General features: G+C 37.9%; 2 protein-coding genes across 5 annotated transcripts; both read right to left on the bottom strand.

Annotated features, from left to right (window-relative positions):
* Nucleotides 1-475: 475 nt before the first annotated feature.
* Nucleotides 476-8,538, bottom strand: atxn7l3a (ataxin 7 like 3a). 2 transcript variants are annotated; one of them, XM_056239826.1, is made up of 13 exons: nucleotides 8,298-8,538; nucleotides 7,614-7,724; nucleotides 7,186-7,318; nucleotides 6,901-7,072; nucleotides 6,300-6,397; nucleotides 6,127-6,149; nucleotides 5,927-5,972; nucleotides 5,778-5,815; nucleotides 5,593-5,661; nucleotides 4,694-4,737; nucleotides 3,460-3,531; nucleotides 2,038-2,174; nucleotides 476-1,962 (listed from the first exon to the last, which is right to left on the bottom strand). In XM_056239826.1, exons 2-13 carry the CDS (start codon nucleotides 7,662-7,664, stop codon nucleotides 1,709-1,711), a joined length of 1,137 nt encoding a protein of 378 aa, XP_056095801.1. In that variant the 5' UTR covers nucleotides 7,665-7,724; nucleotides 8,298-8,538; the 3' UTR covers nucleotides 476-1,708. The 2 variants fall into 2 exon arrangements, with proteins under 2 accessions (XP_056095801.1, XP_056095802.1); XM_056239827.1 differs by lacking the exon at nucleotides 3,460-3,531.
* Nucleotides 8,539-10,605: 2,067 nt separating this feature from the next.
* On the bottom strand, nucleotides 10,606-23,546 carry ubtf (upstream binding transcription factor). Of its 3 annotated transcripts, none has more exons than XM_056239825.1 (22): nucleotides 22,585-23,546; nucleotides 22,200-22,308; nucleotides 20,547-20,600; nucleotides 20,120-20,292; nucleotides 19,842-19,925; nucleotides 19,571-19,726; nucleotides 18,915-18,979; nucleotides 17,598-17,721; nucleotides 17,397-17,507; nucleotides 17,177-17,310; nucleotides 16,698-16,839; nucleotides 16,543-16,584; nucleotides 16,146-16,259; nucleotides 15,869-16,021; nucleotides 15,620-15,766; nucleotides 13,426-13,536; nucleotides 13,202-13,290; nucleotides 12,909-13,098; nucleotides 12,706-12,753; nucleotides 11,610-11,675; nucleotides 11,389-11,508; nucleotides 10,606-10,835 (listed from the first exon to the last, which is right to left on the bottom strand). In XM_056239825.1, the coding sequence occupies exons 3-22, from the start codon at nucleotides 20,581-20,583 to the stop codon at nucleotides 10,734-10,736; spliced, it is 2,208 nt and encodes a 735-aa protein (XP_056095800.1). In that variant the 5' UTR covers nucleotides 20,584-20,600; nucleotides 22,200-22,308; nucleotides 22,585-23,546; the 3' UTR covers nucleotides 10,606-10,733. The 3 variants fall into 3 exon arrangements, with proteins under 3 accessions (XP_056095800.1, XP_056095798.1, XP_056095799.1); XM_056239823.1 differs by having other exon boundaries at nucleotides 23,107-23,546; XM_056239824.1 differs by having other exon boundaries at nucleotides 22,200-23,546.
* Nucleotides 23,547-24,110: the final 564 nt, after the last annotated feature.

Here is a 24,110-nt window from a genome sequence, read left to right as displayed (position 1 = left end):
ATATATATATGGGTATGATTAGGAGGGGCAATGATGATACAGAGGCCAATGAGCAAATTTGGCCAAGATGCCAGGTATAAACCCCTACTCTTTTTACAAAGGACATCCTGGCATTTTTCATGACCACACAGACCTTGGTTTAACATCTCATCTGAAGGACGGTGCTTGTTAGAGTATAGTGTCCCCGTCACTATACAGGGGCGTTAGGAGGACACACACAGACCAGATAAGCATCCCCTGCTGGCCTCACTAACACCTCTTCCTACAGCTACCTAGTTTTCCCAGGAGGTCTCCCATCCAGGTACTGACCAGGCTCAACCCTGCTTAGCTTCCGTGGGCAACCAGTCTTGGGCTACAGGCTGACAGCTGCTGGCAAAAGTCATAGAAGAAAGTCATACATGGTTTGGTTACATGATTGTCAGTAAGTGATGACAGAATCTCTTTAAGAATGATTGTGAGAACAAAGGAAAGGAAATTGTGAAACCTGAGACATTTATTTAGACTATTACAGAGATACTACAGTCCATTGAGAGAAAGAGAGCAATAACTCAGCATAGCAGAAGAAACATCCACCCATAGCAATGGCATTTCCTGTGTAAGTTGTACCATGCTTTGTTTTTCCCTCCATCATGCAGACATTTCCATTCCCAGTCATAGAAAGCTCTCAGGTTATTTAAACTTAAAGCAACAAAATTCACAAACAGCTCAGTGACAAAAATAAAACTTTACCAAAAAAGACATGGCGTCTATATGGGCTGGATTTTATCCATTTTAAGTGCATCTTCAATTACTATTTGCATTTCTGACAAAAAAAATAATTATTATTTTACCCAAACATATTTCAAACAAAACAAGCTGACATCTAACATATCATAGTAAGTGCTCTAAGATCACTAACTCTTCGGCCATTTACACTTTGTAATCCAAGAAAATGCATGTTCGATCAAAAAGTCATGATTATAAAAAATGACAAACATTCACAGCGCAGACTAAATAAATAGAGTAGTATCAAACAAGAAAAATTAGCCATGACAACAAACAAGAATATTAACTTATTCTTAACACAAAAGGCTAAAGATTGTGTATCCACAGATTTGGCAGAAAGCTATCGTAGCACTATACAAGTCCATTATTTAGCAAGACATTGTCAAGAGAGTATGAGTAGTAGCAGAAAGCAGCTGAGATCAACAGGTTGCAGTAACATTAGCAAGACAATATGATGAAAAGACACCCTTTAAAACCAGTAGAGGACATTGCACAGATTAACCGACTGTATTACATGAGCCACCAGGAACAAAATATTTGCAACAACCCATTCACTCATGCACACCATGGCACATTTTCATGTGTCACTGTAAACCTAAATCTCATGTATACATATAGACAAGACTATGCAATAACAATGACAGTGAACTGCATAGCAAAATGAAAAAAAATTAAATAAATTCTCACTCCAACTCACATCCACATACAAAAATCACATTTAGTCACAAAACACTCACTTTTCACTGTGCAACACTGTGCCGTAACAAATGTTCTCATATGCCCAAGAAACAAATGCCTGAAATGCCGCCCATACCTTTCTTCTCTTACACACACATTCAACAGTGAGTCTGTCTTGTCTCGTTCATGTACCTTGAAATGGTGAAAACCAGAGATCATATAAGGCCTGATCAGAAAATATGTGTGTAAGTGTGTGCAAGTTTCGTTAGTTCAGATCATCGTAGATGCTGGGGGCTGGAGGAACTGGCAGTTTTGGTCGCTTTTTACGACTGGACAAGCCCAGTGCATTCTGGGAGCTGCTGCTACCGCTACCGCTCCCGCCGCCTGCTACCCTCTCTCTGTCTCCTCTCTCTCGCTCCTGCCCTTTGTCCCTCTCTCCTCCACCTCCAGCAGAAGCCATAGACAGCGTGCTGGGCTTCTTCTTTTTCTTAGGTCTCTTAGATTCAGAGTTATTGGTGCCTGAGAATGAGACGGCGAATAAGTGAAAAAGAAAAAGGGGAAAATATAAGAGCATGTTGTTTTTGAAAAACTCACTAGCTTTTGAAGATGCAGAGTCTGATGGTGAGATATCAGAGGAGCCGTCCCATTGGAGGCGGGACATGATGAGCTGGCCATCAGGGGCATCATAGCTATCGTTTTCCAGCATTGAATCAGAGTTGGGTAGTGTCGATCTATCAAACAGGAAGCAGGATATTAATACAAAATGACAAATACCGAACAAGGACATGGTTTACCAAGAACCCCAGTTCAAAGAAACAACCAAAAGATCTCAAAACTAAAGAGACATTTGCTGATGATCAAACATAGTTTCCTTTGTCACCCATTATTCTACAAGTTAAAACTGCAGATTGAATAATTGTTAAAACTGTGAAGCTTAATAACCTTTTCTAACTTGCTCTTGATGACAAAATCTGTGATGTGCATGTGCATTACTATAAATGAGTCCACAAAAGCTTGAGATTATGGAAATATTATGCCGAGTTAACGAATGAAGATGACTAGTAAAATTGGGCTTTTTCATGAAAAAGGAAAACAAAGCTTGAGCAGGTCATCATCATTTAAACTGAACATAACTATGGATAAAATCACTGCGGTGGTAACACTCTAAGATAAGGTCTCATTTGTTAACATTAGCTAATGCATTAGCAAACATGAACTAACAATGAGTAATACATTTTTTTTATTTTACATTTATTAGAATTATTAACCTTTATTAATAAAAAATAGTTGCTCTTCATTTCTTTTCAAGTTAAGTCTGGAATACACTACAATTAATATCTGAACGCATATCAAATGAAAACAATGTTTTCTAAAATCAGCTCAAAATATCACACATGTTAGATATCCTCCGACTACATTGAATCATAGTATTAAGCTAAAAGTCTGTGCCCATCATACGCTACGCCATTTTCTGTGAAATCTGTCAACTTTGACTGCCCAAAATCTGCAGTCACTCTGGCTTTCCTCAACTTATGTTGACTCCTCCAGAATGCAAATTAGGGCAAAAAATCTTGTTGTGTAGTGTAGTCCAGTCTTTAGTTCACAATGCATTAACTAATATTAAGATACAACTTTTGATTTTAAAATAAGCATTAGTAAATGCTGAAATTTACAATAACTAAGGTTAATAAATGTTTGTATTATAAATTCTTAGTTAGTATTAACTAATGTAATTAACTTATGTTAAATAATAAAACCTCATTGTAAAATGTTACCCTTCACAACACACATAACAAAACAAAAAAACACAGCAGACTAAGCTGATGTGCCTCAGGTCTCAATACTAGGACCTATTAGTGTTTTACTATTTTTTGTTTGGACAGCTGCTGAAAACTCATCACGAGCTTGATGAAAAAGAGGTATATTAAGAGAGGGAAGGAAAGGAAAGCAGTTGGGTACCGGTATATTGATTCTTTTCTGTCAGGGTGAGGGTTTGGGAAAAGGGGAGAAACTCACGCGGACGGCCCAAGGAGGAAGACCCTGACTGCCCTCCTCTGTTCGTCCGTGTGCTGGGGACACCGCTGGGACCTGCCAGGACACAACTTGGCATTACGCACTGCACCAGAGACAATGACGGGGCAAGAGACTAGGTGAACACCGGCAGCAGGATTCAAATATACTCTAGGGTTAGATATTAGCAATTAGGGAAAGGGGTTTCAGTGCTGGCTGATGTTCAAAAAGTCTCTTGCTTTGTAAAAACAGGCAGTGCTTTAAAACAACCCATGACCATCCAATTGGGAAACAGTGTACTCTTATGTACAATTTGGAATGACACGGGTAAGAAAACTGAGAAGTGGACACCAATCAAAAAATTGGGGTTTATATGGAGTTGCCAGTTGTGTTCCTTAAAATCAGTCCCAACATAACATGATCTTTTTCATTTGTGTAAATGGAAATGATCATGTGTTCACACATCACATGCACAATCAATCTTTGGCTCTAAAGCAGTACACACACACACACACTAATAATACATAACACATACTCAGAACTTAACAGTGAAAAACTGACACACACACACACACACACACTAATAATACATAACACATTCTCAAAATTTAACAGTGAAAAACTGTCCACCTGACTGTACCATTCACCTTACTTCTGATCACATGACACAGGATTCATTAGAGGAATGGTACACTCCAAAAGGATTTCATTTTATTCATTTATTTACCTTCTTGCTGTCAAATATGTCATTCTAATGATTTTTTTTTCAATGACTAATTAAATCAATCTTCTCCTCTTTTTTGTTATCCAAATATGTTCATAGGTACTTAAGTAAAAAAATAAACTATAAACAGTTCTCCATCTAAATGTTGCTTAATTCAAGGTTAAAAGCAGTGTTAACAGGGTTTTAAAAAGACTATAACCCAGGTTTAAGCATGTGCAAAGCCCTTAAATCTCCTAGACTGGTTTCACAGATGTTTCGGCCTTCAGCAGCAAGTTTTTATTCCTCATAGTCATAATATATGCCTGCTGTGGAAAAATACTTACTTTTTCTGCTGGCCAAGGAAAGACAAACTTGGTGACTGCTCTTTCATAGTCAATAAGGTAATGGAAAGAAGCTCTAAATGTCAGTAGACTGAGTGTACCACAGTGTGCATTTGTAAGAATAAATCACAGATGTTTTTTTTTTTTTTATGATTTCCTTTAGTTATTAGTTCACAAATATGGATTGAATTCTTACCGAGTACACATCTTCTTTGTGTGCTCTGATACAACCCCACATTGCTGAGGAAAAAGAAGGCCTGTTAGCAAGGGGGAAACTGTAGTGGATGACCAATGTGGCTGATAGATGGTGTAATAAATACAATAATACAATGTAATGATAGCAGGCAAGACATCTGCACTGAAACTGAATACTTATTTAACACAATATTAACAAAAATAAATAAATCACTGAAATGATGAAATTTAAAAAAAAAAAATCATTGAAATTTGATTTTGGTGGGTTTTGTAAATGACAAAAGGGGGAAGGTACCACTTCTGAAAAGTGGTCAAATATTGGTCAAAGAGGCACATTTACCAGCTGATCCTAATAATTGTGAACGGTCAAACTATCAGTTTATTGCCCTTCTTATTGGTCTAATATAGAGAAATGTTTGATTACACTTTACACGAATTTACCACTGAATCCATATAAAATAATTTGGGTTGACAAAACACAAAAAAAACTTTAATTGTCACACCACAATACAAGTATTATTTAGTCAGATATATATTCTTAAAACATAATAAAGGTTTGAATTTACCTGCATTATAAACTGAAACAGCTATATGTTGAAAAAAAATGGCAAGAGTCGAAATAGAAGATATGATATTACATAAATAAACAAAATTAATAATTTATTTTTAAGAATACATTTTTTGAAGATTAATTAAATTAAGATTTTATTTCCACTGTAATTAATAAATAAAGGATGTGTTAATTATACGACTTTTATTTGTAAGCCTAAACACAATGTGTAGGTAACTGATGAGCATCTACTCTGGAATTTATTATTATTTAAATTTTTGTTAGCATTTATTTTTAATTTGTAAGGAAAATATATTGAATGGTAAATAGTCTAAGAATGAGCTGCTTACCGTGGTCAGTATGGATCGCAGCTCCTCGGGTCCCAAAGTCTCATAACTAATGCCAGAGCTGTAGTTATACTACATGAGTGGGAAAGTGAAACAATATTGCTGTAATACTACAGTTATTAATGCAACAGTGTAAGCGATGATGACCAAAGTTATACATGTTAAAATACTTTAGCTAACCATCTCACCTTGTACAGGTCTGGATTTACACTACTGCTAAGCTCTCCTGCAGTGAGACAAAAAGACACTCGTAACATGTTCAAGTGAAGCCTGACGTCTGTCAAATAGTGCACTAAGTGGATAAACAACTGCTAAATTCAATCAGAATAAAACCCACCATTCTTGTGCTTTAGGGATTTGGATCTCCTGGGAGAGTTTGGATTCTAAGATACACAAAGATTTATTTTAATACCATTTTCAATATTTAATTATTATACTTTTTTTTTACATTTACAAACATACAAAATGAATGTATTATAATTTAGAATATTTGGCTTGCATTTCTAACAAGTGCATGTCTCAAAAAAAGTTGTATACCTTTTCTGACTTTCTCTTCTTGGCTGTGAAAATAAGAGGTTAATAAACTGTTATTAGTGATTATTGAAATCAAGGATTCATTAAGTAAAATAAAACAATGAGGCACATTTGGAGGCAAAATGTGGTGTGGGGGAAGTGAGGGGAAAAAAGAAAGACAGACTGGATAAGATCACCTTTCTTTTCTGAACCATAGGACCAGTCGTTGTCATTGATATCGTCATTGTCTTCCTGATCACTTTCTGACTTGCTTGTGTTGTTGCTGCTGGCTATTCTGTAAAAAGAGCATAAAATGCTTTGAACCTTCACAAGAAATTTCCCTCAGGGGACAACAAAATCTCTTCATCTGGCAGAAAGTCCATGTGTTATCTTTGGAAAATAATGGTTAGATATGTGTCCCCCCCACACCCAACTTTTCATATTTTCCCACCAGTATGTGTCAATTGAACAAAATCACATAGAAATAAAAAACAATAAGGAAAAAAATAACAGCATACAGATTTGTAATGATATTAGGGTGAGTAAATAATTCTGGTCAAATATTCCTTTAAGCATTCCCTTTATCGAATAATGTCTATGAGAAAAAGCTAAACTCATTTTAAAGGAAACACTTATTTGTTAACATTACTTAATGCATTATTAACTAACATGAACTAACAATGAGCAATAATATTCTTACAGCATGTATTAACCTTTGTTAATGTTAGTTAACACAAATGTTCATGTTAATTTACATGTATAAGTGAGCTAAATAGTGTGCCTTCACAGTCCATTGACCTGCGGTTGGCTATTCGGCTACTGTTGCGGCCCATCCCGAGACACTTCTCCAGATGAGGAGCAAAGCGAGAGGCCGCGATACTCCGACTGCAGTTGGGACACACGCACTCCTTATTCTTCCACTGGTTGTACACCTGACCGAAGATGTCTACACCTGGCTGGTCCACTATTTCTATATCAATATGAGAGCATACAGTAAACTAGAGACACATTTCAAAAGCATGCATCGCAGGCTTTAGGAATAATGAATTTGTGTATTTTTGTGTTACACTGTGATTGACTAACCGAAATCCTTCATACTTTCTTGGTCCGTGTCGTCCAGGAAGAAATAGCCCTGTTTGACTGCCCTGTGCACCTCAAAGCACAGCCCTAAACAGGCATCTTCCACTAGGTCAGAGTAAACGTCATGAGCCAAGGCCTACAAAAAAACAACAACAAAAAAAATCATACGAGTTAAACTGATCATATGAAATCATATTTCTTATGACACAGACTACTTTTGGGGCCTGGCCTAAAGCGCACACACATTAACATTTTTGTCTCTGACAATGTGAATTTTAGTGGTGAGCTTGGATTAAACCATTCTTAAGTAAACAGATGCATTCAGATGAACCGTTTTTATTTAGGAATTTAGTTTTTTAGAATAACAAAAATATATATATATACTGTTCTGCATGTTTCATAAATGAGACCCATTCTCTGTAATCCTTTACCTCTAGCTTGGTGTTATCCAGGCCTGACAGAGACATATCCTCCATTTTCATTTGCAACAACTATTGTAGGGGATCTCTCATTGTCGCCAATAGAGAATGGGGTGGAAAACACTGAAAAACACAAAGCCCATTGCATCACAGTCAAATATACCAACAACAACCATTGAAATAAGATAGCATATCAAAATGTCAGCATTTGAAAACACTTTTTACATGCGTTTACAGTATGATAATGTGTGCACATCGTAAATAGTTTATTATTCATTAAATGTTTGATTTTTCTTCTTACAATCAAATGCTAACGTATTCTAGGCTATAACGTCCCTTTCATAACACGCGTATCATTTTTTTGTATTATTTGCTATTCTCAACAAGCTGATATATAGTGGGAATACTGTGTGAACATGGGCGGGCACTGCAATTATCCAGAAAAACAGCAGTCCAGTATGATAATAACCACTGCGTATTTAAACCTAATAACGGTTAAACACAATTGAACATACTGTCACTGTAACATAGTTGACAGGTACGACTGTCGCACTGCCCTGTTTTCTCTATCATATAGGCGGGTTTTGGCAACATTGTTTCAAAACCGCAGGAAAATGTGGAACAAAGTATTAACTGACGCCGCGCGCAGTAAAGCATATTTGTCGCGCTACTCGTTTAAATTGTGTTTCTACTTACCCAGACTGAACGGGCCGGTTCTTGTCATTCACAGTCCCGCTGTCCTCTTAAAGACGACATGGAACAAACATGCTCAAAACGAAAGTACTTGTGAAGATAATGGAAATGTTATCTTAAGATAATGGAAATGTTATAAACGATTAGATGCCTGGTTGATTAAGTCACTCGAGTACAGATGATGTTTGAAAATAAAACAACGCTGCCATTTTGGCTCCAGTTAGGCATCACTAGTCTAATACCGATCTTAGGTGACACATCGATTCTGCTGCCTTGAATTAGTTCCTATATTAATGCGTGTATCAATGCATGTGTGTGTATATATATATAAGAGAGAAAAAACAGAAACAGAAGAACTGTTTAAGAGGTTTATTTGCTCAAATTGTAAATTGCAGGGATATAACATCTCTTGCTATAGAAAACGTCCAAATGTTTCAAATCTGTATTACAAATTTAAGCTTTTTCTCTCTTTTTTTGTGTCATTTCTAAAAATAAACAAACACGGGGAGAACACAACAACTAAAACATACCAAATTAAAAACATGTCCCCAATTGACAAACTCGTTTTGGCTACAGCAGTATATTGCGTAGCCAACTGAAAATACAAACATAATAATGTTCACTCATTACAAAGGAAAAAAAAATAATTAAGAAAGAAAGCTATATGTACAAATACCTTACAACAGCACTGAACCCAACCCAAAGTCTATTTGCAAGTCTCAAAATCCTACAAAATATCAACAAATCTTGAAAGGTCGATCCCGGCCCATCATTCAAATCATCTATAACCAAATTATGTTTTTCAAACTGAGCCAAGAACTTTATGCAGAATACAGGCCTTAATCATGTAGGGCACTACAATAGGTTACAAGTCTGGTACAGCAAACTTTTTTCACAGCAATCCCCACCAAATCAAAATTATTTGCTAGTCTTTTTATGCAAATCATCAGGGTTCAACGTTTTGATAGGAAAAATTAATTTACAGTGCCCCTATCAATTTGAGGGTTGCGTAAAAAAGACTAAGTAAAAGGTCGTAGCTCAGCGCAAAAAGCTGTGTTGTGGGTTACAAATTAGTTAAGTTGGCATTTTAGGCCAGGATATTGAAATGAGAGAATATACCCTCACCCTCAAAACTGTTCATATATACATAAACACACAACACATTAACGATACCCCTCTCTTAAATAAAACATCTCCATTACATTCCTTGAGCTGGTGCGTGAAAGACCTGTGAAGTGGTTAACATTATGGACTGATGGGTAAAATGAAGAAAGAGAAATACTGAAAGAACACTGGATTCCATCATAAGTGCACTGAATTGTGGGGTAACTCACATCCATCATATTTAAAACATAACAATCACGTTTTAAAAAGAAAAAAATTCTTTGGAGCACCAAATAAAACAGTGGTTGGAAAGAGGAACAAAAAAGTCAGCTTCAAACAATATGTAACCATTAATAACAAATGACAAAAAAAACAAAACAAAAAACTTGTTGGTGCCCAATCTGCAAAAAACAAAAGCAATTTTCTGAAAGAACTTTGCTTATGCTGCAGAACAATTAACCGATTAACTAGTCCTCATTATGTAACATCAGTCGTTTTTATTATCTGAATGAACAGCCCGTTTGCTGTGGCTTCATCACATCCATATCACAAAACTGCTTCGGGCAGCATTCCTATAACAGGACAAAAATAAATAGTCCATTTTCACCTTTAACCCCACATCAGGTGCAGGTAAAAGCAACGCACCAACGCCTTGTGAACAAGAACCGAGTGCGAGACCAACGAGGTCCATGGGGCGACATTCAAAATGGCTTCATTTTTCCTGAAAATACCACATTTGTTTTGAAATGAAGAAGCTAAAACAAACACCAAAGCAAAAATGGAGGGAGCAGGAAAAGGAGTGGAACAACACTCCTAGGAAGAACAGGAGGGGTACAGACAGAGGAAAAGAAAGCAGACATTCTTCAGAGTGCAATTATTTGGTCCCCTGTACCTCCCGAAATAATCTGTGAAACTAAAAGACTCTTTGGCTCACTTACAGAAAAGAAAATGGCACCTGATGCTCTCTGTCTTCCTACCCTTAAAGTATAAACACGGGGCATCTTAATAACACCTCATGACGACTACAAGCCAATAGCAGAGCACTAAACCCCCTTTTCTGTGATCAGCAGTGTCGGGAGGAATTTAGACAATGCGTCATCGTGTGTTTTGCCTAAAATGCCTTAAAACCTGCCAAGCAAAATCATTGAGGGAGGAACGAATAAAACCAAAAGTGCAGGGGAGAACAGAAGAGAAGGAAAAGACTTGTGTGACAGCGGGGTGAGCCCCCTCCTGTGGTGGGAAGAGCGCAGTGCAGAGCAGGCTCAGACCCCCGGCTCATGGCTCAGTTCACAGCGTTTCTGGCAGTCTGTGGGCTCAGGCTGACTCGGCTTTGGTTCAGTCCGAGTCTGAACCCGATGAATCAGAGCTGGAAGCACTGCTGCTGCTTTCTGTTTTATTCTCCTTATCCTCCACCTCTTCATCCTCCATGTCTTCATTCTGAAAGTGAATTTAGAAATATTATTTATCAGTCAAATATTTTGTGATTAACAAATGCATCCGTATTGCAAATAGGGATCGGCGGTATGACAACATATATTGTGGCATTATCATGCTTTAAAGTTAAAGATTTTGCTAAATCATTGATATTGCAGCATGTTAATATATACACATAGCACAGTACTACTAATTAAAGTTATTGACACTTGCAGAGTGACAGAAACATGCATGAATGAGAAAATAATGAAATTTGCATGATGTTAAGAGTTCAGTGCACTCTACCTAAAAAAAACACATGGAATTTCATTTGTTTCCTTGTTCTATTGTTTGTAATAAGCTTCTCTGTTCTTAATTTAAAATAAAATAACTATAACTGTATTGTGATATATAGTTATTGGTAAAAAAAATTGATCATATTCTGAAATAAGATTTGTGTCATATTGCCCACCGCTAATCACTAATCAAAGTCTCATTTCAACCCCCCCCCCCCCCTCCCCCTCCCCCTCCCCCTCCTCCCCCTCCCCCTCCCCCTCCCTGTGGCCAGCATGCTTACATCATCTTCGTCATCGTCGTCATCATCATCATCATCATCACTGTCATCAGAGGATGATCCGTCATCAGATTCCTTCTCTTCATCATCATCGTTGTCGTCATCATCCTCCTCTTCGTCTTCCTTTGGACGAGGTCACCAATGAAACAGAATAATCAGTACATGCCGCTAAAAACATACATAGTGGCCAACAGAGCCATTTAAGACTGTACGATCAAACTCACCGATACTTTGGCCTTGGGTTTCACTTTAGCATTCGTGCCACCAGGTTTTATTGTGCTCCTCCGTTTCTGAAGAAGAAAAGTTCAAGAAAAAAAATTAGAGGCGGAAGTTTTATATTAAATTGAAATATAATATATATCAATTAAAGCATGCGATTGGGTTTTTTTTTAGTTAAAAAAAACTACGTGACACACGACTCGTGCACACAGAAAGCTGCTTCAGACAGCGCTTGAACAGGCAAAAACACAAAATTATGCCACAATGCCCATTTTGTTGAGTATCCTCACAAGTCTTAAATGAACGTAAAGAGTTGTAAGAAAATGGGATGCGTGTCAGATCCACCGTCGTGTGATTCAGGTCTTAAAGTGACCACTGTCTGTCATTAAGGATAATCAAAGAACAAAAGAAAAAGAGAAAATCACTCTCACTGCTCTTGACTGAATAACTTTGGTAGCTTTAATAAGGATTGATCTATACTTAATTTAGAATTTATGCAGTTAAGACTGTGGAGTTTGATAACTTTATTCAATATCTGTATATATTCCTACCCATTAGACCTACCTGAAAATCTTAAAGCACTGTTTACAAGGTTACATGGGTCAAAAACAATGAAAACAATAAGTTTTTGTGCATTTTGACAGGGCAAGTAAAAATCTAAACCTTTCTATCTGACTGGGCCAATAGAAAAAATTGAGCCCTGATAAATTGAAGGGCAGGTAAATGTGACATTTATTATAATGGGTTTGTGAAAAGATTGTTTTAAAGCCTAATAAGTTAAAATCAAATTATACTGTAATGCTGAATTGCTATTACGGCTAAATTGAGAAAAAATAACTTAAATATCTATTTCATGGCCTTCTTTCATGAAAAGATGATTAAACAAACATTTTAAATGTATGATACTGTCTTTATGTTGTTTCTACATTCATTTGGAGAATAAATGTAAAATTATTACAATAAAAAAAATATATATTAAAAACTTTAATGTGAGGTGCGATTAATTACAGAAAAATGTGTGATTAATTATTTTAATCGATTGACAGCACTAATGTATATTTTGAGCAGATAGACTGAAATACATGCACATTTATGACCTACCAGTGAGTTATATTCTTTATACACAGTTCTCTCCTGAGGTGTTATACTCTGTGAGGGAGAAAATCATTTTAATATCCTTGAATTCAAAATGTACAAACTGTTGGTTTTAAAAAGAATACAAAATCAATGGCTAAATATATTAGATCTTCATATCAAGCTATTTGTGTTGCTCTAAAATTGAAATTATAATAAAGATATGGTACCGCAAGCCACTGCTCGAGAAGCACTCTGTACTGCCTCTGTTTCTCCTCCGCCATCCTTTTGTAATGGTCCTTCTCTTTCTGAGGGAGTCGCTGCCAGCGGCCTCCGATTTCACCCATGCGCTCTTTCATGGGCAGATGGTTCAGCTCACCGTTCGACAGCATCTCTTGAGAGAACTTCTGATAACCGTTACTGTAGCCACAGGTGAAGAGAACACGATTAGAACGAGTGGGAAGGTAAGAAACATTGAGCTTCCTCAAACACACCAACACTCAGATACACATAATGAACTTACGAGGGTGGTTTCTTAGGTTCCCCATCAAATTTCATTTTCTTCCCCATGATAAAGACTGGGGCAGGTGATCGCATCTCACTCAGCTCTCTCTGCATAAAACAGAAGAATGAAAAAAGGGTATGAAATCTTCCACACAAAAAGCCCTGATCTAAAGAAAAACATGTAGGTTGTAGACACACGATCAGATACTATACTAAATGTTGTTTGGATTTGTCTGGACTCACTTCATATCTCTTTTGGTCCTCTGCAGCCTTCTTGATCCACATGATCTTCTCTTTCTTCTCCATGGTATTCCAGGTGGCCTCCATGGCTTTCTGAGCTTTCGCTCGATCATTCTGACATTTAAAGAAGAGGGAGAGATCAGTGGAGAAAACCATAGCAAATAGAGAATTAGGTAGACAATTTCCTATGGTAGAAATATTTGTGCAGCCATTGGTGGGCAGGACTGCTTCATGTTGTCTGTTCAAGAAAAAAATAGGCATAGAGTCCCGTTTAAAAGTTTGAGGGCAGGACTTTTTTCTCTTTTTTTATAAGTAATTAATGCTTTTATTCAGCAAGGACACACTAAATTGATCAAAAGTGAAAAATACATTTATAAAATTACAAAATATTTCTATTTCAAATAAATGGTTCTCTTTTTAACTTTCTATTAATCAAAAAGTCCTGGAATAAAGAAACGCAACCCGATTTCCACAACAATATTAAGCAGCACAATGGTATAATGAATAGTATTTATCGATAATAATAAGAAATGTTACTTGAGCACCAAATCATCGGAATGTAGTGTTGTCACGATACTAGAATTTCTAACTTCGATACGATACCTTGAAAAATATCGATATTCGATACCACAGAGAAAAAAACTGCCACAATATTAAGGGGGTATTTTTATTTTTATTTAAAGCTAAATATAACAAGTCTAGAACATGACAATGAGGTATATTTTACATGAACAAAAATGTCCTGAGTTCTATCTGTTAATGTTTTTTCATTGGACCAGAGCTAACATGATCCGTTGTATTTTTATTACCTACTGTTATCAAAGATTAAAATATACTGTAACAAATGCATTGCTCATCGGTCATAAATGCCGGTTAATACATTAACGTAATTTGATGAACAGATTTAAACGCAAACATGCGTGCATCACACACAGAAACAATGCTCACTGGATCGGCATGAAGTCAAGTCACCTTTATTTATATATTGCTTTTAACAATACAGATTGTGTCAAAGCACTTAACAGTATCAAATTGGAGGATAGAGTGTCAGTAATGTATAATGTATAATAAGATTATACATTCAATTTTCGGTTAAAGGCATTTCATTATTGAATTCAGAGATGCCATTGATTGTCTAGCTGTTTAGTTTAATTAGTATCTGTGTAATCAAATTGATGATAATCGCTAATGAAGGCAAATTGCAGAATTAAATAATTTTTGAATAAAGTTAAATAGGCACAAGTTAATTTACATTTGACCACAGTTACAATATTTACTTGTCTAAGATTCCTCAGTCAGATTATGTTAACTTTAAGAATTATGGTGGAAAAACAAGACAACACAGACTCATATCAACAACAATACTAGGCCATCTTGGTTAATGTTTCAGAAAAGTTAAAATGAGAAGAGTTATGGTGTGTTCGCACCGAACGCGAATAGAGCGTCAAATACGCGTCTAGTTAGACGCTTGAACATTCGCTCGAGTTCAAATTTTTCAACTTGCGCGGAAGACATTCGCGGCAAACGCGTCGCCCAATTCGCGTCATTCCTAACGCCCGGCGCGAATGATGCGTCTATTCGCGTCTTTGCATTGACTTTGTATGTAATCTTCTCGCGCAAATAATTAAATTCGCGTTCGGTGTGAACACACCATTACAGTGTTTCCTTTAGGATTTTTTTAGCAGTGGGGGTAGGTCTGTCCAAACAACAAACACCCCTGATGCTGAGCATATATGCTGCTAAACGTTACCAATGGAGCCTGTTCCTTAAGTCTGTTTTCACCTATAAAATATTTTTTTACAATGAGGGATGTGAGGGATATTGATAGTCAAACAATCTATTGGGTGCCCGCAGCCCACTCGCAGTGTGAAGCGCGTGTCTGCGATATTCTTCGACATGTCCGCTCGAATATATGAATATATATATGAATATATATATATATATGAATATATATATGAATATATATATATATGAATATATATATATATATATATATATATATATATAAAAACTATATACATTGAAAACTGTATTTGAAATTGTAATTTTATTTCATACTATTACTATTTTTAATCAAATAAATGCAGCCTTGGTACTAGACTTCTGTAAGAAACATTAAACAAATCTGACCCCAAACTCTTGAACGGTAGTGTAGGTAATTTTCCCAATTTAACTTCTTGCACGTATGATTTCATACCTTGAACCGGGCGAGATAGTCTCCAATGACACTCTGTTGCCAGATTTCCTGAGCTGTTTTGGGTGTTTCTGGTAGTTTCCCTTTGTCCTCTTTGCTCTGCTTTTCAGAGTCTGCCTTCAGCGTCATCTCCAGAGTTTTATACTTCTCCTATTAAGAATGATTAAACATTCAAGTTAAAAACAATTTAGTCAGTCAATACAGTGATAGAAGGATCTTAACATCTCTGGATCACTAATGTGTCTTTATTACCTTCTTCTTGTCAGAAAGCTCGTTCCACATGCGGGCTAGAAGTCTGGTGAGCTCCATGTCAGAAAGATCAGGCCTTTCCTGATGAAGTTTTGGGCGCTTCTCTTCTGAGAAAATGAACATTGCAGACACAGGGGGCTTGGGCTTCTCTGCAGACTGTTAAAATTAATAAAGAGAAAAAAGAACAGAAGGGCATTAAGGAAGTGAAGTTCTAGTTACAGTAAGCTCATTTAAGTAACGATCCCTCAATAACCCAAAGATGATTGACAGGTGAACTAACCTTTGCTGTGGCGCTCTTCTTTTTAGAAGCGGGGCTGCTGCCACCACCTCCCCTTTTAAAGCTGCCCATCTTCTGTTCTGACATTATTCTCTGCTGTTCCTCCTCTGAGATACTCTGGGATACACAGGCAACATGTTTAAAATGCAAACCAAGTAGCAAATTGGGTAACACTTTATTTTACAGTGTCATTGTTACATGTAGTTACTATTGTAATAACTATAAATTATGCATAATAACATGCAACTAACCATATAGTAAGTACATGTAGTTACTTAATATTACTCAGCACTTAAATGTATAATTACACTGTAACACGGACACCTTAACAAAAATGCAACCTCAAATTGTTTCAAACAATACACAAACAGAGATGAGGGTCTGTTAAACGTATACTTACTAATAAGTAGCGATTCATCTCAACTTCATATTCTTTCTTTTTCTGTGTAGAGAAAAAATTAAATATTAAAGTGACTGTATCCATGTTGGCTTGTTTATTTTAATAGATGGTTGATCAACAGATGGAAGGGTGCAAAATAAGAGTGTGTTACAAACCTGTTCACAGCGCTTTTGGTAAGCATCTTTCTCGCTCTGTTTGAGGAGTTTCCAGCGCTGGCTGCACATGACCATACGCTCCGTACTGGGGACGTCTTTCATACTGGACATAAGCTCAGCACAGAACATTGAGTAACCATTACTGAGAGGAAAAACAAACAAACAAAAAAAACAGAATGAGACAAAAAAAAACTCATTCAAGAAATTGTTATCATTAAATAAAACTATTAAAAAAACACCTTCTGTAACTAAAATAAGTCTTTAAGTACTAAAACAGAGGGGGGGGGGGGGGGGGGGGGGAATGGAAAAAGCAGATAACAAAACTACTATAAATTTAAAATAATATAAAAATATGAATTAATACCATAATAGGACAAGAAAGAAAAGGAGAAAACAAACATGACATGTCCAGGACACATTTCACCACCCACAGCCTGCCCCCCAAAAAATGAGAAATTGCTATTATCAGGTAAACTTACGAAGGTGGTTTGTCGGGCCGCCCATCAAACTTGTCCTTGAGCTGTCTCTCTGCTTTGGTCAGAGTGGATTTGACGATGTCCTCCTGCGTGATGTTCAACTCTGGGTGCTGCTGGATAAACTCGCGCATTGTCCCCTAAACAAAGACGGGAAAGATCAAACATTACAGCGAAGCTTGCTACTTGCTGGCAAATAGGCTGTGGAAAATGCAAGCATCTTTACCTCATACAGTTTGTGCTGCTCCAGAGACTTCATGATCCACTTCATCCTCTTCTTGTCTGACAGCTGTGGCCACTGCTTTGCAACACTATCCTTAATGTCTTTGGTGGTCGCCTGGAGAGGTATAAGCACAAGTGTTTTACAGCATTCATGTGTATGAAGAAGTCAGCAGCAAATTCTAGAGCGAGTGTGTGTAGAGCTTACATCTGGGCGTCCTTTGAGAAAGGCCTTCTTCTCATGGCTGTACCACAGTTGCTGGGGTGTCTTGGGCTTCTCTGGAACATTGGACTTCTTATTAACGTTCTCTAGAAGGTCGGGATGATCCTGCCTGATAAAACACAAATAAACACTTTTTTAGAGAAAAGCGATGATTTAGAAATGTAAATGAGATGGTAAAGTGTCAATAAGTCAATAGTATCCAGCTGCAGACCCGCAGCACCACCACTTTCAGAACCCCAGCGCCAGAACCGGAAGTAATGGGCGGAGCTTACGTTCTAACACCAGCGCCAGGACCGGAAGTGAGGGGCCGAGCTTACGTTCTAAACCGAGTAACGCCACCTAACGTTTTGGAGCGTAGTTTGCTTAGACACGAAACGGAATTATTACACACGAAGCGTCATACTTTATACATATTATAATGATACATTAAGGTATAGTACAATAAGCATTTTAAAACGTTGATTTTGTGTAATATAATTCTATATAGTTATCCGTTTCATTGTATTATGAGAGTTACTTCCTGATCATGATGGTGAAAAATAATGCTTGAAACTTATGGTCATTTTATATAAAATATACTTTATTTCACAAGAACATGTGCAGCATGCATTTTTCTTTATGTAAAATAATGTCAAAAATCTAAAAAGAGAGAGAAAATCCGGCATTGTTTTAAAAGAAACAATAAAAATGTACCGTACTTCAAATAATAGCCGAGTCCCAAATAGACGATTGTCTCTTTACATGCCTGGTGTGGCTGCAGGTCTGGGTAAATATAAGGCCGGCCTCAAATAGAGGTCGGGTCTGTTTTTTAGTTTCAGGTTGTATTCTAAAACCCGTCAGATCATCCGCTTTTTGGCGGCCGCCAAAGCAAATTTTTGTCCCGCCAAAGCAAATTTTTGTCCCGCCAAAGCCTATTTTGATCGGTGAGTGATGTAGAATAGAATGACTGCTGCGCGTGACAGGGCGCTTAACGAGCAGAGAGAGAGCCCTGGCCGTGCGCGCGCGCACTCTGACGTCTTCGAACAACACGAGCGCTGTCTTGCTCTTTATTTGTCACATACCAGTTATAGTTCATACAACGAGCAGTGACTCACTGTGTAATAAAAACATACCCTAAATATTATTTAAAAGGTGCAACCATTTTAAATATTTTTAAATAGGCCTACTTGCAAAAATGTGTCATTGTAAATAATTCCGCCCCTCCCTCACTTCCGGTTCTGGCGCTGGGGTTCTGGCACTGGGGTTCTGAAACTGGTGGTGCTGCGGGTCTGCAGCTGGATATATCTCCAATAAGTCACTCACCTGAACTTCATCATGCTGACCATGAAAGACTCCTTTTCTCTGAGAAAGTCTTTCACGTATTTCTCCTGTTGACGTCAGATGCAGACAGAACAAACAGGTCAGACAAAACAATGCATGCTTTTGTTGACTGATCTAGAAAGGTACTACTCAAAACAATAGTTGATCCAGACCAAATAGAAAATATGTTCTTCTTTTCAAAGGGACTAGAGAGCAGCAACAGATTTGAAATCAACTGAACACCAGATTCATCCTTAAACTTTAATGTACCATTACAATATCCCCATAATATCAATTTCCAAATTTAAAAATCCATATCAATTTACATTTTATAGTAGTTCTTGAAAAATGTTTACAGACAATGGATCTAATTCACTAAGCATGTATGCGCACAAATTTGTGCATGCAGTCTGCATACAATAGTTTTCAACAAAAAAACCCCCTGATTAATCAACTTTCGTTCTACAATGTATTCTAAATTTACAGAAAAATTTAGGAACAACTGAAACCACTTATGCAAAAATCACACACTCTTGGTGGCCTTTTAAACATGTTAAGATTACATTTTTAAGAGATATAGACCACATATTTAATCATTTAATATATATATATATATATGAGACCCAATGCTTTTTCTTTTCAATTTTCTCTGCACTCACTTTTTTACGCTCTGGGAGCTCCTTGTATTTTTTGGACAGGATCTTTGTGAGATCTAAATTGCTCATCTCTGGATGTAGTTTAGCATACTTGGCACGCTTCTCCATAAAGAAACGGAAATACGGTGTCAATGGCTTTTTGGGGAAGTCTGGGTGTTTCTGCAGAAGATAAATAGACAAAAAGTTAGCATTTGCTGCTGCTCCAAATAACACACTGGACAAAATCTGTCAATTTTAATCCAAGCTTTCAGGACTGAGCCATAAGAATTTCTACCTTCAGCTTCTTTCCTTTGTATGGATTTTTGACATAGTCCTGTGCATCCACGATCAGTTCAGAGAGGGTGCGGAATTTACGTATCTGAGTCAGGAACAGGAATCTTAATGTGACAACCGCATTTATCTTATTCTATAACTTGTCACATACAAAAGTTTTTTCTTTAAATCAAATATTTCAAATACTATGAACATAAATTTTTTCGACACACTTGTGATGCATGTTTCTCTAGTCATTACAACATACAAGTGAAACCCATTGGTCACTGACTAGCGTACCTCACGTGAAACTTCCAGCCATTTCTGTTTGCACATCTCCGCAGAGTATGAGTTAAAAGCCACTTTCTCCCAGTCCAAATGGGACTCGGACGTCTTGTACTTGGACAGATCCTTATCTGGCAGGTTCACCTTCATGGCATCCAAGAGCTTCAATAGGTCACTCTGCTCCCAAACTGTAACAATAAAACATAATAGGGCAAAAATGATCTTTGAGTACCTGTACATCACTTCATGCAGACTAACAAAATATCAATTCACACACAAATTTTAAATACAGGCTCACTAGTATTTAATTAGAATCCAAAATTTTCTTGTACAGTTTTTCCATTAAGTTACATTTATTACTGTTCACGGTGATAAATATACATTTATAATAATAATCATAAACAGTTAAGAATCACTGATCTAAATGATTAATGTTTCTTACCGATCTCTTTAGCAGAGGAGTCCATTTCTCCATTCATTGTCAGGATTAATCACTCTAGAGAAAAACACATTATGTTAATAATTATGTTAAGGATTACAAACGTTGAGGTAAAAGGTTGAAACTCGTACTTACATGGCTTTAACACTATATCGTTTTCAATTTATTTCCATTTTTTATAATAATGAATTGTGCATCAAATAATTAAATAACAGAAAGAATGCATCATTCATGTGGGGATATTTTTTCTGACTTAAGTTGATTCTAAGTTTTTTTTTGGCTTTCAATAATTCTCTTTAAACCAGGAATTGTTGTATGTAAAGTGGAATTAAAATCCAGCCCGACACATAATGGTTGATGTTCATTACACCGCCCCTAAGCGTTTACGCTCCATCGTGAGACAGAGCCCATTGCCTGTGACGGTTTCAAATCTCAAATAACTCTGCAGTCGACACCAGCAAGAGCAAGCCAATCCTTCCAATCTTCCATTTTGTCTACTGAACTAAGACTTGAAACGGATTCTCCTGCACTCTGCGCGCTTTTCGAGGCGAGCGTTTCGTGTAGTAGCTCGAAATTGGACTATATTTTCGGCAGACGAGTGGATACTGGGAGGTACTACAGGAGGAGGAAGGAGCATTTTGGGCGATAGGCAGGCAGCTGCCTGTAGACGGACCAGCTGACCACGGATCGGGATCTGCTTTCGGTCTCCGTCGAGAGGGGGAAACACAGCCAGGGATCATCATGAGTGACTACTAAAGCATGCAGCACCAGAGTCTGCCTCCAAACCAACAGGGCGCGGGTCTCCGCTTCCGCCACGGACACATTCTGGGTCGCCCCCTTTATATTCACACAGCGACTGTATTAAAATGGTTGAACACGGAGGCCTAGTCATAATCTGATGTCGTTTCGCAAATGTGTGAGCCGACTGAATTAGTCACAAAATGGCACGAGCCTTGTTCCAGGGCGAGGCGTCGTCGCTTCGCTGAATGTGTAATGGCGGCGCGTGAGCCAGCAGAGTCCAGCTTTAAAACAGACCCTGGATGAAGGGCATTTTTGCCACAATGAAATGGTCTGAATCAGTGGATAATCAGACCCTTCTTTAATAGAATCGAGCTTTCCTACCATTGAAATGCTGAGGAACAAAACAACAACTATTTTGTGGATTTGAATAGCTTTTTTGAACAAAAGCTTTGAAAACGGGGCTTTAGGTTCGAGGCAAAATACGTCAAAGTTGAAGTGTTTTAAGTATTTATAAGGGTCAATTTAAAAAATAATGTTTAAATTTGATGTGGAAATGTTACTAAATTATATAATTGGTGCTGTTTAATGCATAAATTCTGCTTTACCCAACTTAGATTATAAACTCAAAATAGATTTGATAGTGTCGGTGTCTAACGTTACGTGTGGAACTGCTGCAAATGATAGCTTACAAATCTACATTTAATAAAATAAAATGTTACAATGTTAAACCGACCTATGACTTGACCTACACCGGAGCTAGCCGGCTATAATAACTAGCATTGAATCCCCCTCCAGCCTTGGTGAGAGCTGAACCAGTCGTCAAAAAAAAAAAAAAAACAATGCAGCCAAAGTCAATCCTTATTACATGTTTTTATATACAAATAACTGTAAGCGGTGTCCAAACGGTCCTCTTACCGTAAAGAAATCTGGTTGTTTACCCCGACTTTCGAGTGACGAGGAATGCGGGGTGAAAGCACGGTGTGCGGCCGTATGGCAGGCAGCAGGCTCTACAAAGGCTTCGAAACTAGAAATGGAAGAATTATACGGTTACTTTTACTTAGTACGCGGTGACTGAAGCACAATTATGACAGTCGAGATCAACTCAGTGAGAAATGAATCAATCCTGTGAATAAACATGTCATTTTGTTCACAATCACAATGGAAAATTGTAACAACCGAGAAGAGGACGCTTCCCTGGCGTGACGACTGTTCTAGAGCCGCCATACTACCCTCCATGCACACGCTGCGAGCAATTCACCTCCACCGAGAGAAAAACCAGCGCGATTGGTTCTGAACTCACCCGGTTTGCTCCTCAAACACAGATAGCCGATAAAATGTCAAATGTGATGGCGAAATTTGCTTTCACAAAAGCGAAAACGAGCCCACACTGTGAGATAACCGAGCTCCGTGATGGCGAACCAAAGGCGGCTGTTTCTTTCCTTCACGAGCCTCATGGAGTCCTGACTCGGAAATGAAGACGACCGCGAGGTCTCCAAACACGATAGAGGTGCCCTTATCTCGCTTAAAAAATAGGTTAGTGGCTTTTAGAGTTACATTAAGAAATTAAACACGGCGAAAGGGTTTGGTATATAAACGGGGGATGTTTTTCCCCGAGTCACAATACGGGAAATTCGGGTAAGGCGACTCGGAATGTACCGTTGCCTTGCACCAAGTCAACGCGAATTTAAACACAAACAAAATCCACCAATGATCTAAAGTCAAAATATTTTGATTTTTTTTTCTTTTTGTCGTTTCATTTAAGAATTTGTTCAAGGTTTGTTTACCAAACGGTCGGTAGGATAAGGCGCTGGTTTGATCTTACCTGTCGCTGCTTGTGTGTGGAAGTGGTGGTGGAACAAGGGGAGGGTTGACTGTTAGCCAGCACTGCGCCGCCGGTCCAGGGCACGGGCGCTCCAGTCCCCGCAGAGCTGAGAGAGACTTCCCCCCGCCTCCATCTCTCTCGCTCTCCTTCCAGTCAGCGCGCAGCTCTCTCGATCCGCTCATTTCTCTTTCCAAGGCGACATCCACATTTTCAATCTCTCCCCTGCCTGCTCGCCGCTCTCATCACGGATGGGTCGCCCGGGTTTCGCTTCCATTTGGATTATAAACTCGGAGCTGCTGTCACGAGCTACCGAGGCGCCATCAAACCTGCACGCTCGTGTGCCGATTCGGGCTTGTTTTGAACACTTTTTTTTATACTCGTGATGATAATGTAAAGTTTTAATATAAGAAGTGAATTTGATTTAATATGTTAACATGTGATAATAAATAAATAAAAATAAAGAAGAAAATAAAAACAGTATTCTTCCGTTTAGTCAAACTCCCAAAGTGCATATGCATTAAGTAAAGAGTGAACTGTTGTGTACTTTTTACATCTTTTCAGTATTTTCAGTCTGACAGCTACATCTTTTTGTCACGTTAAATAATTAAACTCCACCTTGTCTGTTTGTGGGCGTCACCTGCGATGTCCAATCAAGACGTTCTGATTTGGAGAAAACATGATTTTCCAATGAGCGCGCTGCTTCGTTAAACATCAGAGCGGTGACGTGCGCATTTCACTGGAATGCCAGAGTCCAGTGTGGAGCAGTCTATGGTGGAGCAGCACTCCTGCCTCCGGGAATATAGGCCAGTGCTTTTCTATCTTTTATACCCCCACCACAGCCCCATCAGTGTGGCTTGCAATTCTAGTACACTTGCACTGACACCAAACAAGAAATGTGTGTTGTTGTGGCTTGCAATTCTAGTACACTTGCACTGACACCAAACAAGAAATGTGTGTTGTTGTTGTTGTTGTTTTAAACTCGCATTATACTGGAAATCATGTAG

This window comes from Rhinichthys klamathensis, unplaced genomic scaffold (genome assembly GCF_029890125.1).
Source record: "Rhinichthys klamathensis goyatoka isolate OS25496 unplaced genomic scaffold, OSU_Roscu_1.1 h1tg000571l_1, whole genome shotgun sequence".
Taxonomy (NCBI): Eukaryota; Metazoa; Chordata; class Actinopteri; order Cypriniformes; family Leuciscidae; genus Rhinichthys; species Rhinichthys klamathensis.
Note: the sequence above shows the minus strand (reverse complement) of the source record. Positions and strands in the feature narration are given on the sequence as shown.

What these genes read in the sequence shown, in the direction of transcription:
- atxn7l3a (XM_056239826.1), bottom strand. Translation starts at nt 7,664, where the DNA reads ATGAAAATGGAGGATATGTCTCTGTCAGGCCTGGATAACACCAAGCTA. An exon ending in TAAATCCAGACCTGTACAAG is followed by an intron (nt 5,662 to 5,777) that starts GTGAGATGGTTA and finishes CCACTCATGTAG; the next exon opens with TATAACTACAGCTCTGGCAT. An exon ending in TGCGATCCATACTGACCACG is followed by an intron (nt 4,738 to 5,592) that starts GTAAGCAGCTCA and finishes CTTTTTCCTCAG; the next exon opens with CAATGTGGGGTTGTATCAGA.
- ubtf (XM_056239824.1), bottom strand. Translation starts at nt 20,583, where the DNA reads ATGAATGGAGAAATGGACTCCTCTGCTAAAGAGATCG. An exon ending in CTCCTCTGCTAAAGAGATCG is followed by an intron (nt 20,293 to 20,546) that starts GTAAGAAACATT and finishes TTATTGTTACAG; the next exon opens with TTTGGGAGCAGAGTGACCTA. An exon ending in ACAAAGGAAAGAAGCTGAAG is followed by an intron (nt 19,727 to 19,841) that starts GTAGAAATTCTT and finishes TATCTTCTGCAG; the next exon opens with AAACACCCAGACTTCCCCAA.